This window comes from Trichosurus vulpecula, chromosome 9, assembly GCF_011100635.1.
Source record: "Trichosurus vulpecula isolate mTriVul1 chromosome 9, mTriVul1.pri, whole genome shotgun sequence".
NCBI classification, from domain to species: Eukaryota; Metazoa; Chordata; class Mammalia; order Diprotodontia; family Phalangeridae; genus Trichosurus; species Trichosurus vulpecula.
The window spans coordinates 119,302,349-119,324,234 of record NC_050581.1 but is presented as its reverse complement, the minus strand read 5'-3'; the positions used below and the strand labels follow the sequence as shown (position 1 = coordinate 119,324,234).

Genomic DNA, 21,886 nt, shown 5'->3' with positions numbered 1-21,886 from the left:
GTTCTACTGGGATTCGATGATCTTCTGGACAGTAACTACAGGTAGTAAAGGATAATTGAGGAGCATTGAGGAACAGAACATAGCTATAGCCCTCCTAGCAGTCCCAGGGGGATGGCGGGGGCGGGGGGGGGGGGGGGGGAGGAGGCAATTGTTTCCTGAAACACAGTCTCATACTGGAAGTTAGGTCTTGGTGTTCTGAGCTCTCCCCCTGTGAAATTAATTTCACACTCACCATTCTGGGTGTTCATCAGTGGGGTGCTGTCTGGAGGGTGGGGAGGAGCATGGCGGGGGGTGGAGATGGAGAATAAGTAGCCTCCCTGTCCTCATTTCTGGGGGCTGTGTGTGTGTGTGTGCAGGGGGTGGGGTTTGGTGGCTGCTCTAGAGAGATCTCTGTGTTAGAGGTGGCTATATTGCTCCTTGGTGACACTACCCTCTTGCAATGTCCTTCTGTCTGTCTTCCATCTCCTCCCTGGAACCCCAGTTCTTCCTCCTCCCCTGCCTCTCACTGGTGTATAAGGAAAAAAATCTTTTCTCTTTGAGAGCCATACGAACAAAACAGGGAAGAAACTGAGACACAAGAAGGAAATGAGATAATGCAACTGACGTTTCTACGCTTTGAGATAACTGAAGAGACTCATCCATTTTCCTTCTTAGGTATTTGTCCTAACAGACCCCTGGAGGGGAGGGCCTGCTCGTCAGAGATGAGACTGAAGCAGCCCCAGCGACATTGCTTCCCCCAGCTCTCAGTTCTTCGGCCACACCTCCTGCTCCATAGTTCTTGCTTTGTGGGGGAGGCTTAGTCCAAAAGGCAGATTCAGTATGGGAAGGGCGAGGGATGAGCAGAGAAGGTGGTTGGTCTAGTCTGGGGCCTGGGTGAGATTTACGCTCTCCAGCTCTTCTATTCCCTCCCTAAACTTCCGACATGTTGAAGCTGACGACAAATCCTAGCTATTTTTCCCCCTGAACGTCTGTGATGGCAGGCAGGAGAGGGAGTGGGACTGGAATGGGTGCTGAGGGTGGTGCTACAGTATCTCCTAGGTGAATTGGGGCTGACCTGCCCCTGTTTTCCCAAATCAGGACCCTGATGCAGTGTCAAGAGCCATGTTGCTTTTCCATCCTCTGAGAGACGGTGTGATACCAGGGGCTGGAACAATTTAAAAGCACTTGGCTGCTCTTCCTGCTCCCAGGTGTGTCTGGCCTGATTTGGAGGTTCAGTTGGTTCCTCATTCTTAGCTCCAGGGGAAGAGCACCCAGTACTTTTTCCTCCTTTACCTTCATCTCTACTCCTAATTCAGATTTGGGGGTATGAGGATGGGGAGCAACCAATACCAGAGAGAAATAGGAAGGCACCAGGAACAGCTTCCTGCCCTTTCTGAGGGCTGGAAACTCCACACACTTTAGGGGTTCCCCAAAGTGCTCTGAGATCACAGATCTGATGGCCTTCCTACCAAAAAAAACCCCTGTTGCATTCATTGGCTTTCCCTCCTCCCGTCTGCCATCACTCTGCAGTTCTCTTGTTCATTTTCTCATTCTCTCTCTCTCCAGCTCTTTTGGCTACTCTCCCTTTGCTGCTTTTTCTCATTCTGTATCACCAGTACTGGGGGCTATGTTCTCTTCCCTACCCCCCGCAAAGTTCTTTGATTTTAGTCACTTCGGATTCCCTTTGCTTTCATACACCTGTTCTCAGTCTCTCCATCTCTTTGTTTCTCTTTACTTTCAATCTCTACCGTTCTCCATTCTCCCACATCTGAGCCTCTGAGGATAACAGAATCTAAGAGTTAGAAAGGAATATTATCTAACCCTGGCTCCACCTCTTCTCCTCCCTCCTTCTTCTCACTCCTCAGCCCCCTCCTAGGGTGGCTGGGCTGTGGTGTGAGAAAGAAACCTCACCCAGTCCTGACAGAGTTAGCCGCCCTACCTGACGACAGACACATCCTAGGCAAGAGGGGGCTGGCTTTCATGCCCATTAATTCCCTTTCCCCCACCCCCTCCCCTTCGTTTAAAACTTCCATTGCTCATGTTTCTTGATGGATGTTCATCCCCTTTCTCTTCCCTACCTTCCAGCAGATTCTCCCACCATAACTGATTGAAAAGTGGTTAGGTGGGGGGAAGCTCCCTAACTTCACTGGGGGGATGAGACTGCTTAGGTGGCAAAGGGAGCAAGGGTCAGATCTTGGTACCATGAAGGGTCAAACCTCTAGTCCTAGGTTCAACTTCCTCCTTCCATTCTTATGGGGGAGCTGTAGAGCTACTAGAGGGAGCAGGATATAAGTTCTGGTTCTCCTGCCCCCCCCAAAAAAAGCTCCCCAGCCCCAGTCTCTGGGGAAATTGAATGGTTGGGAGGATGGAGTCAGAATTATGGGAAGAGTTGGATCAACCAAAGCGAATGAGAATGAGACCATAGAACTCAGCAGAAAGAAACCTTAAAAATCATCAAATACAACAGCTTAATTTTACAGAAAAGGAAATAGATCCAGAGAGGCTGAATGACTTGGCCAAAGTCACAAGGCAGTAAATAGTAGCGGAAGTACTGGATTCTGGGTCTTTCAACACCCAAGTCTGATGATCCTTCCTTTACATCATGATACCTACCAGACTGACCAGGAGTCTTGCTTTACCCATCCTCCCTTCCCCTGGGGGGAAGCTGCAGGGGCCTGAACTTTGGATGCTAAATCCTAGTTACTATAATCAACTGGAGAGGAAACTGAACAGATCCCACTGACTTGAACTGCCCTGGATGGTAGTGCTCAGGGGGAGAGAAGGAGCTTCAGATAGTCAAATCGGGTCAGTTTTCCCCTTCTGGAAGCAAGGAAGACCCCATGTTGGCTGAAGAAAAGGGGAGGAGAGGAAAGGGAGAGCTGCCTATTGTGTGAAGGCCCTAGAACAATATGGGCTGGGTAAGTTCTCTATGGAGACAGGATAGGGGTTCCTGGGTCCCTAGAGGTTTTTCAGGGTAGGTGGGGGAGGCCACAGGCAGAGATGATATTCACAGCTGCCACTAAATCAGGAGGTGTTGGTAACAGCAACCACGGTGAGAAGGAAGCAGGGGGCCGTCCCTTCTTCCTTCTTTCCCTCTCTGCCTCCCTCCCTGTGACCCAGTGGGAGGGGGAGGCAGTTGGCTGTGTCTAGATAATGCCAGCTCATTCGGGGACTGACCCCCAGGCAGCCCCAAAATAAGAGAGAATGAAGCAGGTTTTGGAAAAAAAAAAAACCAAAAAACAGGAGAAGAGAGAGGAAGGAAGAAAAGAACCTTTTGTTAGTCCGTGGCCAAAAAGGAACGGTAGATCATAGGATTTCGAAAGGAAAACCAACTTAGAGATTATCTCATTTGACCCCTCCCCCTTTTTACATGGAAGAAGCCCACACCCAGAGAGACTTGCCCTCAATAACAATGAGGAGAGCTGGGACTGGCATCATGGGGAGACATGAGGGCAGAAATAGACTAGCCCACAGAGACGTGCCCTCCCGAGTTAGCCAGGCCAGGACTGAGAATCTAGAAGCTCAAGCTCCCTCCCTGAGTAAAGGTTCCCTAGGGCACAGTCACAGGTGAGTCATTCACCTCCACCCCAGGACCAGTCTCTGATTCAGACTTTGGGCATCCTGGACAAAGAGTCACTCCCACATCCCCTGGGCCTTAGCATCCTTCTTAAACAACCCAAATCTTGAGAGGGATTGATTGGTCAGGCTCATGCCCTTGACCTTAACAACATCTAAGGCTGGGTTAGAGGTCGTTCATTCCCCACCCCCACCACCACCACCACATTAAGGGAAGGCTAGTGTGCATTGGGCAGGGAGTACATCTTAGGGCAGAAAAAATAAATTCAGCCTATTTCAAGTTAAGGCAAGGAAGTTCCCTGGGGAGGGGCAGTCTTTTGGAAGGGTCAGAGGATACTAGGATTTAGAGCTAGAAGAACCTTAGTCCAACCCCTCATTTTACAGATGAAGAAATTGAGCCCCAGAAAGATTAAGTGATTTCAATACACTCAAAGCCTCAAATTAAGATAGATTGGAATGAGTTAGGACTTGGGGATCAGGGTGAGAGTGAGGTGAGGACTGGGGTAGGGGATAGTCTTAGATTAAATCCTCTTTCCCCCTCCCCTTCCAGCTTCTCATGTATTCTATTTTTTTCCATTTCCTTTAAACAAACAAACAAACAAACCCTCAGGGCAGTAGCACACCATTAAAATACACCATTAAAATATGGAAAACAACCCTCAGCAACAGGCAGGAACAGAGGAGCAGGGATCAGTGACAGACTGACTCCCCCCTCGTCTTTTCATCTCTGCCTCCTCTCTTCCCTTCTTTGGCTTTCATAATGGAGAAACTGAGGCCTGACATCTAAAAGTGCGCTTGTGTACCCCTGTTGAATTCGTATCTGTTGTCATATAGATCTTCCTTTTGTTGACGCCCTGTTGCTTTAGAGCGGGAGATGTAGAGAGAGGTCTGGGCTCAGAGGGTTCTGCCTTTCACAGTGAGAAAACTATGCCTGGCATGTAAAAGTACACCCATGTGCCTACATGAAACACACGTTGTTTGGCTGTATACGTGTCTTCCTTGTGTTGATATTCAACCACACAGTAGTAGGGGATGGAGGGGTCTGGTCTTAGGAGTATTCAGGGGCTTTCAATGTAGGGACCTCTAAATTCACCCTATAGCCTAGAGGGAGGGTTAGCCAAAATGGAGGGGAGAGGCTGAGATGCTACTTATTCGATGTGCTGATGGTGGCCTTGAGTTCCATGTGCCACCTCTCCTTCCCAGTTATGATTATAGCAGGAGATTAACCTCACTAGTTCCAGGGAAGAGGGAATTAGAGGGGGTGTGAAGTAGAGGGGAGACTAGACCAGGGACCAGGTTCCAGAGGTGAGAACAGGCTGGGAGGCAACTGAGAGAGGCAGGGAGGGAGGTTCAGTGGAGTGCTCAGTATCTCAACAAGGCATCAATGCAGTCGGGGAGCAGATGGTGAGAGTGGGCGAAGAGTGGGGAGGGGGAGGGGGCATGAAGAGGGCCTTATTGTTACCCTGGGAAGAACCAAAACGCTCCCTGTTGTCTGGCTCGCTATTTTGTTCCAGTGTCTGAGACTGGCCGGGATGCAGCAGGAGGGATTTGGTTAGAATGAAACAGGTTTACCATAGTGAGGGCCCTTTCTGTTAAATGTGAATCCTTTCCTGGGGAACAAAAGACCTTCAGAGAAGCAAAGACCTCTGGCTAAGGGTGAGATAGGCTCTGTCCTGCCTCAATGCAGGGACTAGATGGATGACCTTCTGTACATTTGTCCTGAGGGGGTAGGGCTGGCTGAACCCCCTGAGGACTGCTTTAGGGGAAGGCCTCTATCTCCTCAGAGCAGATGGAGTTGTATTATCTGGGATCATCAAGATGGGCTTTCCAGGAAGATGAAGAAGGGGAAGAGATATTGTGTAGAGAGTTCATTTACATCAGTAGGTGTCATAGGCGGAGTCTGGGTTTGTTTCTACATGATCATGAAGGATCATATTTCTTGTGCATTTCTCACTCTTCAGAGACAGTTTTGGCATAGTAGACAAGGTCCTGGACCTGGGGTCAGGAAGACCTGGCTTCAGATCCTGCCTCTGACATTTATTGACTATGGGCAAAATCACTTAACCTTTCTGAGCCTGAGACATCTTCCTAAGGTTTACCTCCTGAGTTTTAGAAATATTTGATCTGTGTTGGCGGAAAAAAGTTTCCACATTGAAGAAATAGGCAAATTAACAAAATCCTAGGTGCTTGACTTACCATCTGGAACATCATAGAAAAAGAATATCTAGATTATATGGCACCTTAGAGATTGTCTGATCCAACTTCCTCCACCCCATTCTGTAGATGAGAAGACTGAGGCCTAGAGACAAGTTATCCAAGGTTATGCAATAGGAAGTAAAAGTTAGAATCTGAACCCAGATCTTCTGAGTCCAAAGTCAGCCCTTTTTTTCATTACACCATCCCACCAGGCTCCTCCCCTGCCTGCCATTCTCCTGTCCTCATGGTTTCATTCCACAGAACCCATAGAGTGCTTGTGACCAGGTAGCACAGGCTGAAGGGGAGACAGGTCAGACCTGGTCCTTCCCTTCCAGGAGCTTCCAATCCAATAGGAATAAGACAGACACAAAGCACTACAAGATGGAATGTAATCACTGCCATGAGAGAGGTAGAGAAGGCAGTGGAGGGCTTAGAGTAAGAATTCTTAACCTCTTCTGTGCCATAGACTCCCTTTGGTAGTCTGGCAAAACCTATAGAATCCTTCTCAGAATAATATGCTTTTTGTTTTGTTTGTTTTTTAAGACTGGCTCTCCGTGTTGTTCAAGGAGGGAGTTCAAATCTGGACTCACACATTCACTAGCTGTGTGATCCTGGGCAAGTCACTTAAGCCCATTTGCCTCAGTTTCCCTATCTATAAAATGCACTGAGAAGAAAATGGCAAACCACTCCAGCATCTTTGCTGAGAAAACCCCAAAATGGGGTCATGAAGAGTCAGATACGACTGACACTAACTTCCTATTGTGCCAAAGCTGGGAGTGAAGTAGCCTTTCATAGGCCCGGTTCTGTTGCTGATGGATGTGGAAGCTTGGACCTGCTCTGTTTGCCCCCTCCTTAGGCAGGTTGGCAGCTCCCTATTACTGGGAGCTCACACTTAGTGCAGACACCCCATTCAGCTTTAGCCCTACCACAGCTTAAGTGATCTACCAGCCTCAGTAGCAGAGATTACCCGTGGGCTCACCACCCCCAGCCAGAATAATGGGGTTTTTTAAATGCATAAAAAACACAGGATTACAAAGGAAACTCATTATACAAACAGTAATTATATATTTTTAAACAAGTTCATGGATCCCTGGAGAGGAGGGAGAGCTCTGCCCTGGTTGTGTGGTAGGAAATCAGATGGGCTTCATGTAGAGGCAGTATTTAAGTTGGGCCTGGAAGCAAGTGCAGTATTTTTTAGGTGGAGGTTAGAGGGAGGCCATTCTAGTCAGAAGGAATGGCAAGAGCCAATGGCAAGAGCACAGGGCAGAGGCACCCCTCTGGGGGGAGGGAATGTGGGAGCAGAAGAAGCAGAGGAAGATAATGGGATCCATTGAAGTCCAGGGTGATCACTGCCTCTATCCTCCACCCCAACCACTTTTGCAGATGCAAATAGAGCCTTGTGACGCCAAGGCAACTGGAACCCTGGAACCCAGAAAGGATGGGGCAGAGGGTCTACATTCAAGAAAGCTCCCAGTTGCTGCTTTGAGCACTCTGAAGTGTGATTATAGTCAATTCTCAACTCTGTGCTAGTGGAGAGAAGACAATCAATCAACAAGCATTTAAGTACCTACTGTTTGCACTGTGCTAGGTGCTAAGGATGCAAAGACCGAAATGAGGCGGCCCTTACAGAGCTTACCTTCCATGGATGGAGATGGGGTGTATGTGATAATACAAGGTAATTAGAGTGGGAGATCCTAGCGGCTGGGGAGATAGGAAAGGCTTCTCCAGAAGATGGTGTATAAGCTGAACATTAAAGGAAGGGAGGGATTCTAAGAAGCAGAGATGAGGAGGGGAAGTATTTCAGGCATGAGAAAGAGCTAGTGCTCTGGAGGGGCAGGAGATGGGAGGCTATGTATGAGGGTCTCCAAGAAAGTTAGTTTGGTTGGACCAAAGATAGTGTGAAAGAAAACAAAGTATAAAAAACTTGGAAAGGTGGCTTGGAATCAGGTTGTGAAGTGGAAAAAAACCACAGGCAAGAAGGTTCCTGAAACAGTGGATAGTCTCCAAATCTTTTAATGTATGACTGTGGCTTAGCACAAAGTAGGTGCTCAGTCAGTATTCGCTAAATGGAATGGAATTAGGTGATAGGTTTAGCTTTGTTTTATTCCAGTGCCTTCACTGAAGTCTTCCTCTGCAGCCTTATGGCATGCACAGAGTAGCCTTCGGCGCTGGAAGGCTACGCTGGCCTTCCAGATGGATGGAGCTAACAAGCAGGAAAGGCTGCCAGAAAGGCTTGGGTGATGGCATTATACATCTGTTGTTCGAGAACCAGCCTAGCTATGCTCATCACCAGAGGGCTGTCCAACAAGTGATGAATTGTTTTGGTCACCATAACCCAACAAAGACTGCCTTCTAACAATTGCCCTTAGGCATTGATCTGCCTCTGCCTGTGGAGGGAATGTCCAGATAGAGAGATGTTACAATGAATTTACACTTCCTCAATCTCATGCCAAGGAGCATGTTGTTATTTAGTCATTTCAGTTGTGTCCAATTCCTGGTGACCCCATTTGGGGTTTTCTTGGCAAAGATACTAAAGTGGTTTGCCATTTCCTTCTCCAGGTCATTTTACAGATGAGGAAACTGAGGCAAATGGGGTTAAGTGACTTGTCCAGGGTTGCACAAATAATAAGCATCTGTGGCCAAATTTGAACTCAGGAATTTGAGTCTTCCTGACTCCAAGTCTGGCACTCTATCTACTTCACCCACCTAGCTGCCCCAAGGAGCATGTAGGACTGGAAATCAGAACTCTGGGGTACCAAGCATGTCATCCCACCTGAGGAAACCAGGGCTCAGCTTGAAATCTCCCTTCCTGCTTCCATTTCCATGTGTTCTTTAGCTATTTCTCTCTTTTAAATTTAAACAAATTTATCAATATCTTTTTTTAATCACCTTCTCTTCCAAACACATCCTTCTACCCTCTCTTTTCCAGCAAGTTATCCCCTGTAAAAGGAATTAAAGAGAAAGAGAAGTAAGAGCTGTTCAACAAAATTAACCAATGCATCAACTGAGTCTGACCCCAGAGTCCTCCTGCTCTACAAAGAAGGGAGGGTGGTGTTTTTTCTAGAACTATTTCTAGAGCTCTGGGCCCAAAAGTACTGTAGACCTATTTATGGCCCTTTTCCAAGTGAAGCCTGTGGCAGAGTTTCAAAAAATTACAGGTCCCTACAGATAAGCCACTAATGGATGGATGATCCCCAGTTGCTGCCACATGGAAGAAGCCAAGCAGCTGAGGCAAGGGGTTTTAAGATCAGGGAGGACTCCCATTTGTATAGCCCATTCAAGCTTCTCAAGTACTTTTCTCTAAACAATCCTGGGAGGTAGATAGCAGCAATCAGCCCAATTTTACAAAGGGGGAAACAGAGACTTTAAGAGACTCGATCACAGTCATACAATTACTAAGTTCCAAAAGTGTTGTTTAAAGCCAGGGCCTGGGACTCCACACCTAACCCACTCATCACTGTGCCCCATCCCCTCTCAAGAGACTCTGGGTCTTTGTTTATGACATAATCTAGGGGCAGGTGCCTGACAAAGGTCTTGGTATCCTGTTTCTGTAGCAGTAAACACAAATATCACATTTAATTAACCATAATTGATAGGAATAGATACTATCATACCTAAAATGTATGTAAGTTGCCATTTCAGGGGGTGGAGCAAGGAGGGCAGATCTTGGATTTCACTGGCATAAGAAACTCTCAGAATGGAAACTCCCTCTGCCAATGCAGATTGGCAACCATTCTATCTCTGTGGTCTTAGAAAGTTACCTGGGAGCACTGAAAACTTCTGTGACTTTCCTAGGGTTACATGGTCAGGTTGTGCTAGAGGTCAGAGTGAAACCCAGTCTTTCCTGACTCTGAGACAGACCCTCCACTGTTGGATAGAATTTTATGACTTAGAGGAGATTACGTCCTTTGAGGATCCATGGAAGGAAATGAGGATTCTTGCTTGGCTTGTGGAAGAGAAGGCTTCGGAAGGAACATCAGAGCTGTTTTCAAGTATCTGAAGGGCCAGTGTGTAGAAGAGGGGTTTAGTTTTATTTCCTTGGTCCCAGAGGACAGAACAAAGCAGAATGGGAGGATAAAGACATATTTTGTCTAAGTGCAAGAACAAATTCCTAAAACCAACTCCATGCCTATTGCTCACGTTAACGATAATAATTGCATTTATATATTCCTGTAAGGTTTGCAAAATGCCTTCCATATGTTATCTCATTTGAGCCTCACGACAACCCTGGGAACTAGGGCTATTATCACCCCCATTTTACAGGTGAGGAAACTGACACATAGAGAAATTAAGTGACTTGCTCGGGGTCACACAGGCATCAGGAGAATTTGAACTCCGGTCTTTCTAATTCCAAGTCCAGTGCTCTCTCTATGGCTCTTTCTCTTCTGTCCAAATCCTCTGCCTTCTTCATGGCTCAGCTCAAATGCTAGCCCCCTCCTCCATCAAACCTTCCTTGATCTCTCTTTACCCCCTTTGAATCACCATAGCACTTGTTTGTATCACTTATAGGGCTTGTAGTAGAATATATGTTTCTTAAGGAAAGGGACTTTTAATCTATCTCGTTATCTAGTTATGTATTTATTTATGGTGTATATTGTGTCTCCAGACCACCTAGCACAGTGCCTTGCTCATAGTAGACATTCTAAAAATGCTTTTTAGAGTGGGAGGATGGTAAATAAAAACAATTAGAAATATCTCAAAGTGGAATATTGGTGGGGGGAGGTGTGGGAAGAAGAGGAGGAAATAGAGGGCATCTAGTCCAGCCTCTCCATGGGTGTTGAGGAGGTGATTCTGGGTCATGGACGGCTTTGACTAGATGCCTTCTGAGGTCTCTCTGACTCTGAGATTCTAGACTCAGAATTTCCACCCCAGATCTCCATACATCAGAATTACTCTGGCCTGATAGGTGCCCCAAGCTCTGAACTACTTGAGATTTATGGTGGCAAGATGGTCCTCTGGTTTAGAATGAATCCTATCGTGGTTGTTCCTTACGAGACAGATCATTGGGCGTTATCTGAAGTCACACTTTCTTCCTGGACCCTTGAGAAACCCAGTATATTGTTGGCCTCCCAAGGGTGCCTCGAGGTTGCTGCTTTTTATTTGCTGAACGCTCTTCTATCTGTCAGTCCCACTGGCTGTAGCCCTCAGGCACTGTTCAACCCATTCCATGCTAAAGCTCCGGGGGACCTTCAAGACCCTTTCATATTCATTGCCTTTATTTCTTTGTCACAATAGCCTCTGTGGGGTAGACATTATTATTATCATCGCAGGTAGACAGTATCACTATTTCCATTTTTAAAATGAGGAAAAAGGCTCAGGTAGGTACAGTGACTTGTATGATTAAGTTCAATGAGCATTTATTAAGTGCTTACTGTATGCAAGGTTTTGTACTAGGCTGTTGTTTTGGTTTTTTTGTCCTTTATTCTCGAAGAGGACCATGACATCAGGAAGGTGATGCCATAACTTACAAGTGAATTGGATTTAAGTGAGGGAGGGCTGTGCAAAGATACCAGCCTCACATTAGGTACCAGGAATAAGAAGATGGAAAATGACACAGGCCTGGCCCTCCAAGAACTTATACTCTAAAAGGAAGGATGAAAACACAGACATAAATAAGTGGAATGTGAAGTAGAATGTGGCAGGGCCAAAGGGAAATTCTTGACAAAGCGCTCTGGGAATATCAGTGAGGGAGATGGTTAATAAATGACCAAAGCCCAGCTCTATGCTTTTGGTTACATCTCAATATGGTATACTCTGTGCCAGACAAGACACTTTGGAGATTAAGAATCAATTGGGGGCAGCTAGGTGGTGCAGTGAAGAGAGCACTGGCCCTGGAGTCAGGAGGACCTGAGTTCAAAGGTGGCCTCAGACACGTGACACTATCCGTGTGACCTTGGGCAAGTCACTTAACTCCGATTGCCTTGCCTCCACCCTCCAAAAAAAAAATGAATCAGTCGTTCAACCTGAAAAATGAGAAGGGAATAATTATTTATTAAGCACCTACTATGTGCCAGGTAAGAATTACTTTTACAAATATTATCTCATTATCTCCATTCTACAGTTGAGTAAAGTGAAGCAGACAGAGGTCCTGGGTCACACAGCTGGTAAATGTCTGAGGCTGAATTTGAATTCAGGTCTGTTCTGATTCCAGACCAAGCACACTATCTGCAACACCCAGCTGTCTCTGATGAATGAAACAATCCTCACTCTCAAAGAACTTGCACTTTAGTGAAGGCTACAAGTACATATATAAATATATACAGGATAAACATAAGGAGAATAAAGACAGATAAATAGAAGTTAAATACAAGGTAGTTTGGGAAGGAATAGCTGGGAGGATCAGAAGGGGTGCTTAAGCTGCATTTTGAAGGAAAAGAAGGACTGTATCAGGTGGAAGTAAGGAGGGAGTGCATTCCGGGCATGAAGGATGACCAGTGCAAAAGCTGAAAGAAGTGAGGCATAATATGTGTGTAAGTAACAGAGAGAGAGAAGGCCAGTTTGGCCAGATAGCAAAAGGCAGCGGTTGGAATGTCCAACAAGGCTGGAAAGCTAGACTGAGACCAGCTCATGGAGGGCTTTAAAAACCAAATGAAGAATTTGGTCTTGAACCTAAAGGTGTAATAGGGAGCCCCTGAAGTTGGTTGAGTAGAAGAATGACATAGGCAGATCTGCTTTTAGGGAAAGATAAGTGGTGTGATAAGTGGTATGGAAGATTAGCAGAAAGAGGGGAGAGATTTGAGGCCAGGCAACCAATTATATGTGGGAGTAAGGATTTGGGTTTCAAGGGTATCTGGTGGCTATAGGGACAGAGGTGTCAGGGTGGGAAAGGTAAATTACAGAGGCTCTGAGCTTCCTTAATTTCTCTTCTCCCCTCCAGACAGAGGGGCCCTCTGACAGTCTATGGGGGAGAATCTCTAGACCTTTTCTACTCTACTGTATGAGGGATCAAGAGAGCTAAGACGTTTCCTCTTACCCCCATTCAAAGCCAATTGGGCCTGTCCCCAGGAGATGGGAGCATACAAAGACTCAGGACTTTGCTTCTTTCTCTTGGGAAAAGGTACTAAGGAGAGATCCCTTTAGTGATGGGCAATTCTTTGCTTGCCTGAGAGCGTTCTTGCCATAGGTTGAGACATCCTAGCAAGAGGCAAGTCAGATATGGAAGTGGGGAGGGAGAATAGCTTCCACCTTAGTGGAAGGAGAATGAGGCCTGTGTTCCTGGCTCCTCTACCTGCTTGTGATGGTCCCTCACTGTTGCAGAAGTTGATAGATGTCCCAGTTGTGCTGAGGAAACTGCCCAGTGGAACCTGTGTTCCATTGGGCACAGATTCTCCCCATGAGCCCAAAAGCAATAGGAGCCTGAACTCCAGGACATAATCCCTGAGTCCTTCCTTTAGGGGATGACTAGACTTGAATGGGACAGGAGTTTGCCCCATTCCACCAAACTAAAATTGGGGTGAGGTCTCCTAAGCTCTCTATTGCAAAAATGTGCTGCTAGCTTACTTGTCTATTTACATGTGTAAATTCATTTGTTCATTCATTCAACAAACTCTTCATTAAGTATTGACTATATACATGTTCTTAAGGTAGGTCCTGGGCAGAGACACAGAGATATCTTAGAGCTCGTAGTTTAATAGGGAAGGTAAGACATGTGAACAAATAAATTAATACAACTTAGCATATGACAAGTATAAAGTATTATGAAATCAGATGATCTCAGTTATTTATTGGACATATGTCTTAAGTGAGAGGAAGTCAAGTGTTGTAGATAGTTAGCTGGCTTCAGGGTCAGAAAGACGTGGGTTCAAGTCCTACCTATTACACATAATCACTGTGAGACCCTGGGCAAATCATTTAACCTCTCAATGGCCCTGACAACTCTAAGGCACTAAGTTTCAGCAAAGATGTCTGTCTGCATTGGAAAATGAAAGTCTTCACTGCAGATTCCCTCTGTCAATGAAATTGTAGGTCAGGTAAAAAAAATGCATTATGTATTTATATCCCATGCAACAATTCAAATATTTATCAAAGGCATGTTGTGTACAGAGGCTGGGGAGAAATACAGACTTTAGAGAACACTGTCTATGAAATTAGCCTGCTATTTGCTCTCAGAGTGTAAGCAGAGGACAGGTCTGACACACCATACAGCACTCTGTACAGAGCCGTGCACAAAGAGCTGTTTTAAAAGGTGACCTTGTCTTATTCAATAGATTTGTTCCTGAAAAAGTTGCATATAAATAAAATTTATGTAAATCAAATCCTATTTTAAACACTCCTTTAAAAAAGCCTGGGAGTGGCATCGTAGAAGCAGCTCTGACATCAGAGGACTGAGTTTGAATGTTGGCTCTGCTACCCGCCAGCGCCTCTCTGGGGCTCCTAATCTTCCCTTGTAAATGAGGGCATTGGACTAGAGGATCTAAGGTCCCTTCCAGGCCTAAAGTCTGTGATCTAAATGCAGACAGAAACAAATCCTGCAAATTGAAGGACCTGTGTAACAAATCCTTTCTAGAAGAGGAGAGGAACCAAGCCCCAATTTCCTTTGTAAGTCTAGATGAAAAATCTGCAGGTCGCTTAACTCAGGACCCAATGGGACAGGTTTCTGGATGGCATTTGCTATAGGCTATAGGCCTGGGTGGGCAGTGTGGTGAGAGGCAGGGAGGAATGGGCCCAGGCTAAGCAGGTGCTGGGCTGCAGGCAGGGTTCTGGGAAGGAGGCAGTGCACTCGAACCAGTCTCTGAGTCAAAAATACATTCAAGTCAGACTTCTGGGTTGGGAGTTACCAACTCCTATTTCTGGGCTCTGCCCAGCCTCAACCTGGCAGAGAGAACACACTTCTCAGAATTAGCATGTTGCTCAGAGAAAAAGCATGCTATAGTCAAAAGTGGCCTTGGAGTCAGGAACTGTGGGTTCAAATCCACATTCAGATGCATATAAGCTCTGTGACCTTGGCTTATCCCTTGACTTTTCTGAGTATTGGGGTCCTCATTTATAAAATGGAGATGATGATATTCATACAACTTACCTTATAGGACTGGTTTTTTGAGGAGAGAGCTCTGCAAAGCTTAAAATGATGTGGAAATGGAGGTTATTGTTATTATTAGGGAGCAAATGGAGGAGCAGTCCTGGCCCAGAGAGCTGGAAGAAAAGAAGCGAGCGGAGTCCTAGGCTTGAGAGGCATCACATTTTTGCCTGGACAACCATGAAGTGGCGTCGTGGGACTGGTTGAGGGATCTGTGGTGTTACCTGAACCTAGGCAAGGTGCACTGTGGGTCAGGAAGACCCCATCCTCAAGAAAACTCTGCTTTTGTCCTTCCTGCAGACCGGGCCCGGCAATGCCGTTTGGCTGTGTGACTCTGGGAGAAAAGAAAGACTATAACCAGCCATCTGAAGTGACAGACAGATATGACTTGGGGCAGGTCATCAAAACGTGAGTGCTGGGCCCTGGAGAAAGGGAGCGAGGTGTCTGGAAGGGATGGGGAAAGAGGAGAAGGAGAGAAGAAGAGGGACATCATCTCGGTGGGGTGGAAGAGCAGTGTATATATATCTATATATATATATATATATATAGAGAGAGAGAGAGAGAGAGAGAGATATAGATATATAAATATATATACATATATAAATACAGAGAGAGAGAAAGAGAGAGAGATTGAGAGAGATTTGAAATAAAAGGATCTGAGTTCTAATTCCTGCTCATTTGGATGACCTTGGACAAATTATTCCATCTCTCTAGGCATTTTATCTTTACTCACGTGGATAATGAGATGGGTTGGACAAGATCTCTAAGAGCCTTCTAGTACTAAAATCATTTGATTGCATGATCTTGGGGAAGGGGACAGGGGGTGGGGTGGGGAATGTACCCAGGCTAAACAGGGCCCTGGGCTGCAGGGAAGAGTTCTGCGAGATTTTTCGGGCCAAGGATAAGGCGACAGGGAAGCTGCACACCTGTAAGAAGTTCCTAAAGCGAGATGGGCGGAAGGTGCGCAAAGCAGCCAAGAATGAGATCATCATCCTGAAAATGTAAGTGCTGAGCTCTGACCCCAGCCCTGGAACTGAAGGTCAGAAGCCCAAGTGGGTGGAGGTAGGGGCTAGGGAATGGGGATGAAAAAGAAAAAGAGGAAGGCAAGTGGAGGGAGAAAAAAAGGAGAAAGAATAGAGGCAAGGAGAGGAAAAGAAGTTGTGCGTGAGAAAGATTAAGAATAGAGTCATGGAAAAAGAAAGAAGGATTGAAGAGAATGGGGGCAGAGTGTGGGTCCAGAGGGTCCTTGAGTCTAGATCTTTGGCCCCATGACTTGCTCTGGATGGCTCGTCACTGTCCCTGGCACCTGGTAGTTTTTGGAACCTGGCCTCTACTCCCACGCCTGCCTCCCCATCTCCTTACTGACCCACTAGCTTCCTTTTAGAAAGAAGAGCCCCAGGCTAGCTCCCACCCCACCAAATCCATTGCAGCAAAACAGTTCAGGGCCTTTCCAAATATCTCCCCACTCCTTCCTGTTGTAGAAGGATCTTATGTCCATGTATAGATTGAGTTGTGGCCTTGGAGGCCCTTTTCTAATCTGAGATTCTATGATTCCTCACTCCCACCTCTGGCCTTAGGGTGAAGCACCCCAACATCCTGCAGCTGGTGGATGTGTTTGTGACCCGCAAAGAATACTTCATTTTTTTGGAGCTGTGAGTAGCGGGGGAGGTGGAGTCTGGGGTCCCCAATTATCCTCCCACCCTTAGCTTAGCCCTGAAATTTTGCTCAGCTCTAACTTTCTGCAGCTAACGTACTCCTCCCACTTCCTGCCCAAAGGCTGAGTTTCAGTGGTGTGAGAGTTCCCTGGCAGCCAAAGTAAAAAGCTGTCCCTAGGTTGGCAGTGCCCTAGAGAGAACCTGGTCCTTCTGAATTCTTTACCATTTATACTCTGCCAGCTCCCCAAGAGGAGTTCCAAGAGCCTGCCTTTCTCCTGGAGAATGGTTGGCAGGCTCCCTTTTCTGGCATCTGTGCCCCTTTCTCAGGCTCTCTCTAGGCTCCAGCACATGTGGGAACTTCTCCAGGTTAGCCAGCCTCCTGCCTCCAGGCTCATTAAGATCTATAGAATCTTGGGTCAAACTGGGAGCAGCCTAGCTAGTGAAGACATATTCTGGCTCTGGCATCAAAGTAACTCATCTAGCCACACACCCAAATACACAGTGTCCTCCCAGAGTCTTTAGTCCATTCCTGTCCCTTGGTCTACCATGTCCAACTTAGGGGGTATCTTGGGAAATACATGCAGAGAAAGGGCTCAAGTTTCATTGTCCCACAGGGCAACGGGGAGGGAAGTGTTTGACTGGATCTTAGACCAGGGATACTACTCAGAGCGGGACACAAGCAACGTGGTGCGGCAAGTCCTGGAGGCTGTGGCCTACCTGCACTCCCTGAAGATTGTGCATCGAAACCTCAAGGTGTAGCCCTGGCCCAGGGTGGAGAAAGGGACTGGAGGGCATGAGTGGCTTGGGGGTTCATACTGGGGAGGGGAAGGCTCTGAGTTGTAGGCAGTGTCACTTGTCCAAGTTTCAAACATCTTTATAAACTATCCAGGTAAATTTGTAATCTCTGGCTGGCTCTTCCTTATACTGACCCCTGCCATCGGGCAGTGGCTAGGTACTTGGGGAGACATAAATCTATGTGATTTAGCCTGAGCTAAAGTAATCAGGAAAGCTAATTACTGGGAGCGGTATGTGTTCAGACAACAAATAAAAATGATACTCAGAAAAATCAGTGAAGCATGTTTGGGCATTATCCATTAGTTTGGATTATGTATGCCTCATAACGGAGGTCCCTCTCCATTTACACAGATATTTGAGAGCTGGAGGTATAAGGAAGTAGGGATGGGGATCTGAGCTGTAAGGATTTGAAGGCCCTAGAATAAAGGTCCTAGATCTGAAAGACCCCTAGATTTGGAGTCTGGGCAGCTCAGTTTGAATCCCAGTTCTGCTCTTTCCTTCTTTTGTGACCTTCCATATTATACCTTCTCTGTACCTCTGTAAAATGGGCGGGGGGGGGGGGGAAGACTAAATAATCTCTAAATCTATCATTCTACTAAATTCAGGGCAGGAGAAAGGGAGGAAGGGAACCGTAGCTGGGGTGGTTTCTGGAAAAGAGCATAGTGTTCCAATGGTGTAGGAGGGAGTGGGTCTGGAGGGCACCAGGCAATTTCTCAAGAGGATCTCACAGGATCTTCTCCCACTTATGTGGTCTGGTTGTAGTTGGAGAATCTGGTGTACTACAACAGGCTGAAGAATTCCAAGATTGTCATCAGCGACTTTCACCTGGCCAAACTAGAGAATGGACTCATCAAGGAACCCTGCGGGACCCCAGAATACCTGGGCAAGGAGTGGGAATTTTGGGATGGGGGTAGGGAATGTAAAGAAGAGGGGAATAGGTCAGAGTCAAAGGAAGAGAGAGAAAGAAACAAGCCTGTGCTGAGATCTCATCCCCAAGGGCTGCTTGGCTGCTCCTGAAAGATGGGTCCCCACCACCACCCTCTTTACCTTCAGAAAGACCCCCTGCCCCATACATATCTGGATATGCTTTGGGAATTTCCCCCAAGAGCCAGGTGGGCAGAGAGAGGTATGAGGTAGGATGGCATCAGCAGAACCCAGTGGGTAGGGGAAGAGGGGGAATTCAGAAGGGGTTAGTTGGGGCATAACACTGATGGACTCCATGGTTGCAGCTCCTGAGGTGGTCGGCCGACAGAGGTATGGACGGCCTGTGGATTGCTGGGCAATTGGAGTCATCATGTATATTCTGTGAGTGGGAAGAGCAAGAGGAGAGGGAGGTGAAGGGAAGAGGGAAAGAAAAAGAGTTCTGGCCTTCTGGTAGGCTATACTTAGGGATTCCTCTCCCCACTCTGGACTGTAGGCTGTCAGGAAACCCCCCCTTTTATGAGGAGGTGGAAGAAGATGAATATGAAAACCATGACAAAAACTTGTTTCGCAAGATCCTTGCCGGAGACTACGAGTTTGACTCCCCATACTGGGATGACATCTCGCAGGCAGGTGAGAAGGCCACATGGACACAAACTCTTGAGGCCTCCTCCTTCATGCTCCATTTTTTGTCCTACCTTCTCCCACAATGCCTAACCTGCCCCCCCCCCCAGCCTTATTTCTCGGAACCTCTCAGGTTGCCGCTCACTGTGAGGACTCAGGCCCACTCTATCCTGGACAATCTCCAGGATCCTTCTGTTCCTTTTTGATGGGTTGTCAGATTCAACTCACCCTTTCCCATACTCATGTCTCAACTGGGACACAAACCTTCCTCTCCACATTGGATCCCTACAGCCAAAGATCTGGTGACCCGGTTGATGGAAGTGGAGCAGGACCAGAGAATCACTGCTGAAGAGGCTATCTCCCATGAATGGTGAGTGGGTCTCCCAGCCTTCTTTGCTATGTCCAGGTCAGGGAGTGAGGTGTGTGGTTCACATCCCACAGGACTATGGGAAGAGTAGGGCTTGAGTGGGTCTTGGATGAAGGATACTCCCCAGAGCCTGAAATGAAGAACAGAGAGGGGTACATCCTGGAGGTTGTACCCTACTAGCACCAGAACATTAGGCATCAAGACCTCAGGGTGTAGCCTTGGCCCAGGATGGGGGAAGGCACTGGAGGGGATGAAGGTCGGGGTTGGAGGAACCACAGCTTTGGAGAGAAGACATTTAGTATGGGGTACAACTTGAAGAGGGCAGTGTAGAGTTACTTCTGAACTCTACATGTTGGGAGCAGGTTGTAATTAGGAGACTGGTGGTCCTGAGGTTGGTCCCTAATCAGAGATGGGGAGCTTCCTGGATTTCCTCTTAATATCAATTCAGGCCATTTTGGTTTGCTTTATACTCTTTGCTAAAACTCCCCTGACTCCCAAATGCCAAGTCAAGACCTGGAGTCTCCTCATTCTTCCTTGTCTCTGAGCTAACTTAGTTCCCTGAGTTCAGAGACCTGTTACCCCTAATCCCTAATTACCTGTCCTTCTGCATCCTCTTACTACTACCACTGTCTCTGGGTTCTCAGCTCTCTTTCTTTTCTATTCCTTGTTTCCACACATTCCAGACCATAAGAGTATGTTTTCTAGAGTTTATTGACAAAGAAAAAGAGTATATACAAATTCAGAAAGGGTAGAGCAATTAGTAGAAGCAATAAGAAATCTAGCCAGTTCCAGACCAGGTGACCCTAAATTCCTAAAGTAAGTTCTCCCATGGCTAGCTTGGCCATTGGGATTCCTCTGGGGGCTGAGATGAGAGTAACAGTATCATGGCTTCTTGAGAGAATTGCATCCTATCTCTGGGGCCACTTCAGAGCCAAATTTGGGGTTCACCCACTTGTATTTGATGGACCAATCATACTGATCCACTTTATAATAATCTCAGCTTCACTTAGGAAGCTTCCTGAAGACAGATCAGTCTTTTGCTGCTATAATAAAATGTAATATAAAATAAAATAACATGCCATGCCATGACATAACATAATATATTGCATTATAATATAATACAATACAATCCCTTAACTAATTATCCAGCTACCTGTACCTCCATCCCATCAGAGAATTTTACCTCTCTAGGAATGTTTCCTCATCTCTAAAAATAAGGAGTTAGGATATCTTCCAAATCTCAAATCTTATGCTTCTAAATCCTCAGTAGGGATTGTGCCCAACCAGGATTCTGACAGCTCAGGAGCAGGGGGTGGGCACCAAAGCAATCTGGGCATTTACCCCTTTACCCTCTTCTAGGATTTCAGGAAATGCTGCTTCAGATAAAAACATCAAGGATGGAGTCTGTGCCCAGATTGAGAAGAACTTTGCCAGGGCCAAGTGGAAGGTATTGGCCAGGGTGACCTCTTTCTTTCTCTGGGCAGCCGCTTTCTTTCTCTCCCCTTGCCTCAGATATTTCTGACCTTGTTCCCCATGGATTTTTCTCTTCCCTAAGGTTTGATCCTTTGAAACACCCCTACCCTGGAGAAAGTTACCCTTTATGTAGTCCAGAAGTGGTTGCATAAATAGAGCAGAGGGCCCAGCAAAGACCCTTGAGTCAGTGGTCATTGGAGAATTATTCCAGGTGTCATGAGTACCTATGGTTAGGGTTTGCCAGACCCATTCTCCACCCGAGTTCTTTTTCTCCTTCCAGAAAGCTGTCCGAGTTACCACACTCATGAAACGGCTCCGGGCTCCCGAGCAATCCAATGCAGCTGCTGCCCAGGCTGCTCCAGCCACGGACACTGCCAACCCGGCGGCAGATGGGGGAGCCACATCTGCAGCTCCAGGTGGCACTGCTGCTGCTCCCGAGAGCAGTGCCACTCCAGCTGCAGAGAGCACTGCCAAGCCTGCAGCAAAAAGTGGTGACACATCTGCCACCGACGGCAGCGTCACCCCAGCCACTGACGGCAGCGCCACCCCGGCCACCGACGGCAGCGTCACCCCGGCCACCGATGGCAGTGTCACCCCGGCCACCGATGGCAGCGTCACCCCAGCCACCGACAGGAGCGCTACCCCAGCAAGTGGAGGGAGAGCCACACCTGCTACAGAAGAGCACACTACGCCAGCCCCCCAAAGCAGCAATGTGTCTGCCGCCAAAGCAGCTGTGTCTCCTGAGCTGGCCCCGGCCCAACCGGACAGCACAGCTTCGGGAGTCCAGTCAGTACAGGCTCCGTCCACGTGTAAAGGAGAAGAGGCTACCAGCTCCGCCCAGGAGGCGAGGAGCGAGGAGACCGGCTGAGCCGGGCAGGGGAATGGGTGGGGGGAGGGTGAAGGGGAGGGTGGGCATGGGGGAGGGTCTCACTGTACATAGAGTCACTGGCATGACAACCCCTGTTTCTTGGAAGGACCACAGTGTAGCCATGCCATGCGGCAGCCTGTGGTCAGGGGGTATGGCCTGGCCCCCTCCCTGTGGGGTGGATCCCTAGGGGCTGCAAGAGAGCTGTCTCTTCCTCTGTATGTGCGAGTGGGTGGGGGAGGCCCTGGCTGGCCCCGGCCCCTGCATGGACTTTTTGTGGCTTTTTTTGTCTTTTGCTGGCTTCTCTTATTTCTGTTCCTTGCTGGACACTGCTGTAGGGACACTGCCCTCCAGTCCCTTCCCTTCTTCCCTCATGATTCCCCTAGGCCCCACAGGTCCTGTCCATTCCCAGGTGGTGG

General features: G+C 47.4%; 1 protein-coding gene across 1 annotated transcript in view; it reads left to right on the top strand.

The window, feature by feature from the left end:
- CAMKV (CaM kinase like vesicle associated) overlaps window positions 1-21,470 on the top strand; it is a 23,525-nt gene extending 2,055 nt beyond the window's left edge. Inside the window, exons 2-11 of the mRNA XM_036737545.1 lie at window positions 15,068-15,175; window positions 15,637-15,768; window positions 16,345-16,419; window positions 17,037-17,175; window positions 17,980-18,100; window positions 18,447-18,522; window positions 18,635-18,771; window positions 19,054-19,132; window positions 20,489-20,576; window positions 20,883-21,470. Of these exons, the coding sequence (XP_036593440.1) occupies window positions 15,081-15,175; window positions 15,637-15,768; window positions 16,345-16,419; window positions 17,037-17,175; window positions 17,980-18,100; window positions 18,447-18,522; window positions 18,635-18,771; window positions 19,054-19,132; window positions 20,489-20,576; window positions 20,883-21,470 (1,530 nt within the window). The 5' untranslated portion in view covers window positions 15,068-15,080. The remainder of the gene's footprint in view (window positions 1-15,067; window positions 15,176-15,636; window positions 15,769-16,344; window positions 16,420-17,036; window positions 17,176-17,979; window positions 18,101-18,446; window positions 18,523-18,634; window positions 18,772-19,053; window positions 19,133-20,488; window positions 20,577-20,882) is intronic.
- Window positions 21,471-21,886: the final 416 nt, after the last annotated feature.